At 30.3% G+C, this 8,568-nt stretch overlaps 2 protein-coding genes across 3 annotated transcripts in view; one reads left to right on the top strand and one right to left on the bottom strand.

Annotated features, from left to right (window-relative positions):
• Window positions 1-28: 28 nt before the first annotated feature.
• LOC143246192 (uncharacterized) lies at window positions 29-4,913 on the top strand. Its single transcript, XM_076492429.1, has 3 exons — window positions 29-340; window positions 3,506-3,763; window positions 4,846-4,913. Exons 1-2 carry the CDS (start codon window positions 29-31, stop codon window positions 3,659-3,661), a joined length of 468 nt encoding a protein of 155 aa, XP_076348544.1. The 3' UTR covers window positions 3,662-3,763; window positions 4,846-4,913.
• LOC143246190 (uncharacterized) overlaps window positions 700-8,568 on the bottom strand; it is a 54,456-nt gene continuing 46,587 nt past the window's right edge. The window contains exons 7-8 of one of the 2 annotated variants that reach the window (XM_076492425.1): window positions 5,193-5,344; window positions 700-997 (exon numbers count right to left, since the gene is read on the bottom strand). The gene's annotated coding sequence lies outside the window, so the exon portion shown is untranslated. Of the gene's footprint in view, window positions 998-5,057; window positions 5,345-8,568 lie in introns of those variants that run through there. The other variant, XM_076492424.1, reaches the window with a different exon arrangement.

The following is an 8,568-nucleotide window of genomic DNA, read 5'->3' as shown; positions in this document are numbered from 1 at the left end:
ATTGAGAAGACAAAATAAATCTGGTGAAATGGAGGATGATAATCAGATTATGGGAATGCCACTGATAATGGAAAGGAATATTGATGATAAGTATGTTAATTCTGTCAGTCAGGCAGTCAGAGATGAAGACAAGGGTATAGAAACTGAAGAAAATGAGACCACTGAATTAAACCGGTCACGTCCAGTGAGAAAAGTATTGTCCAAAAACCTGAAGGATAAGTCACATTGTGCTTCAAGCTCTGCATCAATGGTACCTGGAGAGTCTTCAACCATGGTTTCTGAATCTGTGTCAGTAACAGAAACTCCTGTTACTTTCTGCTCAGATATAGCATATACAAAGGTATTTAAAAATCTGTTTTATTTTATATAATAAAGACTTTTTTCTTAAATAGCTCACCCAACTGACTGCTCAAGTAAAAATTGTTGGCAGTTATGAGGAACACTACTTTTATTAGTTTAAAGATAGTAGATAAATGAGGTACAGTATATGTACAGTACCTTTGTTTTTTTATGTTTTCACAATAAGGTTAATATGTTTTTTAATATGTTGCTGTTTAAGTAGATTTTGGACTTTTGTTATCACCTTCTGAAGAAGCCTGTTGTATAAAAACTTTTGTGTTATTAATAGTTATGTTTTTTTTACATACATTAACTGTAAACTCATATGAAATCTTTATTAATTTTCTACATTTTTCTGCAGAACAAAAAATGCAGTAAAATCTGGAGAGCAGCTTTTAATTTTACTAAGTACTAGTGCAGTTGATAATGTCACCTGTGGCAGTGCTGTTTGTGATAGGTCTGACACTATCAGTCCCTTTTCTGGTGAATCCCATCCTGTCGAGTTTCCTGGAGCTCTTGTTCATCCAGCTGTACAACAGCTACAGGGAACACAGGATTCCTTACGTTCCACTCCTGTTTTATTCCATGATACTGAAGTCTCGAGTTTTATTGGTAGTGAACATGTTAGCAATACTGTAGATAATAGGTTGGAGTTTTTCTGGAAATGAATCTTAAGTGTTACATTATGGAAGACAACAAATACTGTTAGTACTGTTGAAAACAAGTAATACATTTCAACTTCAGAAAAAGTATTTTATAAAATATGTAATTTTTGTTTATTGTAAACATTTATCTGCATTCATAGACTACTTAATTGATTCTTTTATAAAATGGATCCTTGTTATTCATTCATGTGAAGAAGTATATGAATTATATTTTTAAAAGTCATATTCTTATATTTGACAATTTTAATATTCATTACGATTGCAAATCAGTTATAGGAAAATTAAAACTAGAAGTATTAACGACTTTCGACATTTAGAAGTATTTCATCAATATTAAATAAGTATAAGGACAGAGTATTATAATTAATTTTTCCTATTGCCAGTCATGTTTAGGTTATTTTTACCATATAAACATTATCGAATGTGAGTACACGTTGTGTTTCGTTAATAGATTGGTTACTTATTAAGCATTGTTTCAACATTATCAGCTTCTAAACCACTCTATATACAATTCAGCATGTATTCGTTTTCTTGCTAACGATATTTGCTTAGGGTACAAAGGGAACAGTAGTGATTCTGCAAGTGACAAATTGGTTGAATGTTCTTGACACCAGATGTCCTCTTATTTTGGTTTATTCTGAAAGTTCTGCAGGATTATGTTTATGTATACTGTCATATACGGTTAGTATGAAATGTTGGATGTGTACAAGTTTTTGCTCAGTTTTTCTTATGTTGAATCCAACAAATTAGTAATGTACGATCATTAATAGAAATCTTTAATCAGATTTCAGTATTGTGATGTGTTTCAGGTTTTGTTTTAGAATTAAAACTTTTTCATTGGTAACTGGAAAAGAACTTAATGGTAATGCAGTTTAGCCAAATGTGTGTATAATTTAGTGATTATTATATTAATCTAGTACTCGCAACCTATTAACACAGTTACGAGTATACTTATAACACGGAATTAAGCTTTGACACCCGTGGTGGGCAGGATAAAGATAACCCATTGTGTAGCTTTGTTTACCAACAGACAACAAGATTTAGTACTATATACCAGGAGTTATTAGAAGTTGGTAAAATAATTCCTTTTGAACGTTTTTTTCCTTTAAGTCATTCTATAAATTGTGTGTTACGTCTAAATATTGTTCTTATAATACAAATAACAGGAAATATTATGTAGTTACTTTGTGTATGGGTATATTTTGACTTTTGTTACCTTTACCATAATGTTGCTTATTTAAAACATTAATAATCATTTAAGATAGCAAAAAAATAATGAAAAGAGAAAGTCTTAAACTACATTTTTTTCAGAAAGTGTACTTTTCTTTTTTAATGTTTGTTATCAAACAAGCAATAATTTAGATTTTCTTGTTGGTATTTTTATGTGATTTTTTGCTCTGTTATGTTACAATGCTTTGAACAAAAGCACTGTTGCAGATCACAAATAAAGTCCATATATCTGTGCAGGTATTTTTTTTTAGCTTTTTAAGACTTTATAATAGCAGTATATTTGAAGAGTAGTTTAAAAACATGTTTTTAATTCAGTCACAGAGAACAAGAAGATGATGAGCTTCATCAGTGTAAGGAGATTTTTTCACAAGTTGTACAGATCGTTAAAGATATATGCAAAGTTGTAAATCGGGTAAATAGTTGGTGACATTTCATATTCTTTTTTAAGTATTATATTACTCATACATATAAACTGATATGTTCAATGAAATGACAAGTGAATTTTGTCTTGCAGCCAGTGAGATGTTCCACTTGAACTGTTGGTATATCCAGAGATTGCTAATTAATGCATAGAAGCTTATTTTTGGTATTTTAAACATGGAATTTATTTGTTGGTAAACAGGGTTTATGATCAAACAGGACTTTTTCATTAATATTTGAGTGTGTAATTTATTAATGTATAAACATTAATTAATTAACAAACATATCTAAAGGGGCTTATGTTTGTCACTGACTTTTATATATGTTTAACTATTTTACTATTATTTTTGTTATAAAGTAATTCTTTAGGAATATTTTTAAAATTTAAGTAAATAATACACTATCTCACTTAGCACGTATGTATGTAAACTAATAAAAGTTGATAAGTATAGTTTCTCTAACTTGTGACAGTTTGCAACAAGTGTCATTTACTTCTTGGCAGCATGAATATTTTAACACCAAGTCGTTTGTAATTTTCACTGTTTACTCAGTTTGATCACTTCAGAGCTATTTTAGCAATTCATAGCTTGATTTATTGCATATACAGTATACTTTTTATATATTATTATTTGAAGTTGAAATACATTTCCTCTGCAGATGTTATTTTTATATCATTCTGAATAGTATGTTTCTTTGAAGTGGAATAATGCATTTTGGGTTGGCATATCATTATTAAATGGGTATAACTAAGCTTGCAGAGAACAAAGTCTTATATTAGATATTACAATTATGTGAATTTTCACTCCTACATTTTTTTCTCCAGATCATTAATATTTTTTGTATTATCACAGACTCTTCTTCTTCAAGACTTGCATGAATCTCGTATGTGTAACCAGTTGCTGGTACCGGAAGCTAGTGAAGACCTATGGAAACAAGGAGGTTTCTTATCCTCAGGAGAGGCAGCCCATATGTATGGGCACAGTATGTTAGGAGCAGATGGTATATAGACCTTTTATTACCTACACCATCTACATGTGAAGTTCTGTGATCACTCTTACAAAAGTATTGTACAATTTCAATTTGTGCATTACTGATGGATTACTGCTTTTGTAAGTAATTTTATACATTATCTGTTTATAGTTTTACTAGTTATTATTAATTTCAACTTCACTCTGTAGAACACAATTATCCAGAACAACAAAGCGACTTAGAAGCCACCATGAAGTTTATGTCTGGAATGTTTGATTGTGGAGTCGTTTGGAAACTCGCATCACTCTTCCTCGTAGTTTGAATACAGGACCAGGTCACAGTGTCAAATATAACTTTAGTAATAGGTATAACTTAATGACTTATCATTATAACAATTTTTGAAGATATAAATCTTTAATTTACTTTTAAATAAATAAGCTGTAGCATTTAAGTTAAAAATACCTCATTTATATTTAGTCACATAATAGTACTAGAGAACATTTATTATGTTGAGAAGAGGTTAAAAAGGATTGAAATAAATTATTTAATAACCTGTTTTAATGATATAACAAACATAATAACAAAAGTATTATGTCCAGAGAACTTTTAAGGTACATGGAAATAGTGTGTGCATAGTTTTATTTTAAAAATTGATACTTGTTAAGACAGGCACTTAATTGTTTTTCTTCTATTATTATATTATGGACAGAAATAAGCTTATTTCTGTTCCTTATGTTATATTTTAATTATTATTTTCCGATTCTCCAACTTTCCAAATCTGAAATTTAAATTTGTGTTGAATAGGGATCCGAGCTCTCTGGGCAGTGCTAAATTCATTTTCTGTCAATAATAGGAAGAATATGTTTGTATATCAAGAAAGATTTGGATCAGTATTCTATCTGAGACACTTGCTGATATTGTTGTGTTCATTAAAGCACAAAAATTATTTATTTACTTTTAAATGTTTCATGATAAGAATCTTAGATTTAAGTTTTTTAAATTAGGTGAAGCATATACTATGACAGTATATTCTTGTATTTTTATATAATATTTTTAAAGTATTTTCTTTCTGTATATAAACTGACAGTGTTCATTGTTTATGAAACTATGTAATCAGGTATTTTAAGTGTCTTTATAGTTGAGTGTGTGGGAGATTGCAGTGTAATAGAGATATAAAATAGTGGAATATATAACTAACAAAAACACTTTTGCGTTGTTATAGATTGAATGAAACACTTTGTGAAGGACATTCAGGGTATGGACTTAGCAAGAGGAAAGACTCACTTTCAGGTTTGTGTTTTTATCAGTGTTTTTTAGAGACCTTTAAGACAACATTCTTAATATTATGTGATTCGACTGTGGTAGTAATGGGTCTTTTGTCTTACCATGTTCTATATATATCCTTTTATTATTTGTTTAGTAAGTATGTGTTGTATAATCATTACCTAAGTTAGATACAGATAATTGTAAAACTTTTTTGTGAGGAAGATATTTAGTGGGTTTGTACGTAAATCAAGCTTTCCAGTACACCCTTTTTTAAAATTTAGTATAGAAATTTGAATTGCTCACCAGTGTGGCTGAATCTGCTATAATATCCAGGCTTATGGAGAGTAAATTCTGTACCTTCTTCCTCCTTACAAAATTCCACACAACACATGATAGTGAATACATTTCTGGTTCTTAATTTTATAAAGGTGTCTTCTCCATTGATATCTTGCATTCTGTTGACAGATATTGTCAAATAATGCTTGTTAGTCACTATAAGATGTTTAAGTTAATATGAATAATTCTACTATTTTATGGAAGAGGGACAGTTCAGCCAACCTTCTAAACTCTGTATCTTCATAGCTGCTTACTATTAATAGACAAGTTCTTTTGGCAGTGAATTTTATTTTTGATGTTAATAAATCAAGATTTTGGGCTGTACCCTGTATACTGGAAATTGTGACATCCTTTTCTAGCCTACCTAATTACCACCCAAATTCAATTTAAGAGGGCCATCTTTTTAATCAAGTTTTATACATTTCTTTATTGGTATATTGAACTGTTTTTTTAGTTTAGTGTTGATGGTCATTTTTACCCTTAAATAAAAATATATTCAAAAATATCTGTTATACCTTTCAACTGATTTATGCTAAAATATTTAGATTAATATTACAAAACACAGATTTTTTTATGCATTTTTATTAAATAGAAACTGGTTTTAAGAAAATCTCCATTAAAAAGAGAAAAAGTGTGAATTTCTCTAATCCAAGAAGGTTTGTAATAATAATAAGCTTTGAATGCATTGTATCTTGAAGGTATCTTTAATATCGTTTTAAGAGAGTAACATCTCCATGAAGGGATGGTATAATCACTGTTACTTGTGAGACTATGCATATTTATTTTACAGACCAAGAATGTAAGAATTACTAACTTCAGTATATTAAGAGACAGTTGTCCTCAGACTTTTTTATTATTATTATTATTATTCTTTACATACTCAAAGTAAATTATTCTTATGTGAGATCAGTGGTTAACTTAATTTGAATGATTATTCATATCTGGATTATTTCATTTGGTTCATATATTGGCTAAACTTCTCTGTTAAGAGAAACAGTTTCACATGAAATTCCTTCTATAAAATGCTTAACAGTTTAGTTTTTGAATGGTAATTTTCATTGTATCTATGATAGTACTAAACTTAATTATACAGGATGAGGAGGCTGATCGTGGAGATCACATAACTTTACAAACTTTCTTGTTGGGGCAAAAGGACCTGTAATTATTCCAGTATGTTTAGCTATGTTTCTTACTTTGATAAACAGTTGTTGTTCAAAAATGTGGTTGTATTAATATTTGGCTTGTAAATCTTTGTAACTTTATAAGTCTAGTATATTATTTGTTTTTGAATTTTGCACAAAGTTACATGAGAGCTTCCCTAATTTAGAGGGAGGGCATCACCACCCACTGCCAATGTTTGGGCTACTCTTTTACCAACAAATAGTGGGATTGACTGTTACTTTATAACATCCCCATGGCTGAAAGGGCAAGCATATTTGGGGCAACGAGGATTTGAATCCGTGACTCTCAGATTACGAGTCAAACACCTTAACGCACCAGGCCAGGCCGGGCCCCGTGTAGTATATTATTTTGTTAATAATGCTGGTTTTATTGCACGGATTGTTTTTTGTTTTTCCCTAACCACAGCTTTAACATTGTGAATAAGGGAGATGGTACAGAGTGGTCTGGGGTTTGGTGTTGGGACTATGTTCCTTTCCTAAGTGCTGTGCTGTGCAAATTGTTCTGCTTCTGTTAAGAATATTTAAGATATTTCTCTTTGAAATGTTCATTGTTTTGACTTTACAGTGTTTAATGATCTTGTTGTTATACAAGTATTTTACCTTGCAAATGACTGGTAATATAATCTTAAGTGTGAGCCTACCAGTGACAAATTTCACTGTTGAATTGTTTGAAATTTGCTATGAGTAAACTGGTAGACAACTGCCAGGGAAGTAAAATCAAGAAAAGTTATAGTATTTTACATTCAACAGAATAAAATAGCTCGTGCTCATTTTATACACTTCACTGTGTCTTGCTGATCAAGATATTTTCATAGGCATGGATACTGGAAGGTAATATTCTAAATATAGAACAAGTGTGTATATTTCCAGAAACTACAGAAATCTATACTTATGATAAGACAAGATGCAGGTATTAGCTGCACCAGGGATAGCATTTTAAAATCTTGCTTATGTCAGCATAATGCCTGAAGTGGGCCCTATTATTCTAATATACAAATCATTCAAATATAATATGATTAAATCAGTTTTGAACGAGACTATGTATTTTTCCACTATTTAGGTAATTTACAAGTGATCTTGGTTCATTGGACATACCTTATATCTTTGAAGTTATGAATGACTGTTAACTACAGTTTTAGTAAATTGCACAAAATATCAGTTATTGTTAAGGAAATTTTTACTAAATATTTGTCTGTAGATTTCCAATACCTTTGCTAAGTTGGTCTCAGAGATAAGTGACTTTGTGCTAATAATAAAAATACTTCTTTTCATTTTACAGTTATTTTCTTTCATAACCTTTAGAACCTCCTTAATGAATATCAAAACTTTATTTTGATAAAACATTATTCTCTCTTATTTTCATTATTCTAATACTAACTGTAGTGAAATTGTTTTTGTATAGTAGTTAAATGAAAATTTAAGATACAAAGTACATTGAATAACACCATTTATTTTTCTGCACTGGTTGCAGAATTTTTCAGAACTTTTGAAATTAACTATCTTAACAGCTGTAACAGGTAACCTTTTACCTTCTGCTTTCTGCCATTTTTATAATGGCTGCTATGACACATAACCCAGAACCATGACTGGAAAAGCCAACTTCAGGTGACTGACGGTGGTTCTTGAACTTACCTGTTAGTCTTCCTGGCGGGTTATGATCATTACCATTTTGCTAGAGTAAGTACTTTACAACTTCTTTTACTCTGCTTTCTCTCTTAACATTGTAGACTAGGTGTCAGCATTGGTTTTATACTTTTTCTGTTTTTCAATGATGTTTTGTTTTACCTTCATTTCCTTTTATGTATTTTACTCCATTTACTTTATTTATACCTTTTTACTGGACATTTGGTGCAGATAGCCTAGCTGCTTTGTGCCATAAAACACTAAATCAATCAATCAATTCTTTTCATTTTATTAGCATAACTTGGGATGCAAGAGTAGTAGTCTTCCTCTGACAAAATCAAGAAACCCAAGCAGATCTCATTAGCTGCTTATTGAGAGCTAATTTAAGAAGCTCATGTATTGGTTTTATGTTATCAGGTTATGGAGGTCCTGAAATGTTTGGACATTTTGTTTTACTGACATGTTGTTCAGCTAAGCCAAGAAATTAGTTTTGTCAAAAAATATAAAATGTTTATACATAAAAAGAAGGATTTGATTAC

Source organism: Tachypleus tridentatus, chromosome 3 (assembly GCF_004210375.1).
Source record: "Tachypleus tridentatus isolate NWPU-2018 chromosome 3, ASM421037v1, whole genome shotgun sequence".
NCBI lineage: Eukaryota > Metazoa > Arthropoda > Merostomata > Xiphosura > Limulidae > Tachypleus > Tachypleus tridentatus.
Note: the sequence above shows the minus strand (reverse complement) of the source record. Positions and strands in the feature narration are given on the sequence as shown.

What these genes read in the sequence shown, in the direction of transcription:
- LOC143246192 (XM_076492429.1), top strand. Translation starts at nt 29, where the DNA reads ATGGAGGATGATAATCAGATTATGGGAATGCCACTGATAATGGAAAGG. An exon ending in CAGATATAGCATATACAAAG is followed by an intron (nt 341 to 3,505) that starts GTATTTAAAAAT and finishes GTATTATCACAG; the next exon opens with ACTCTTCTTCTTCAAGACTT.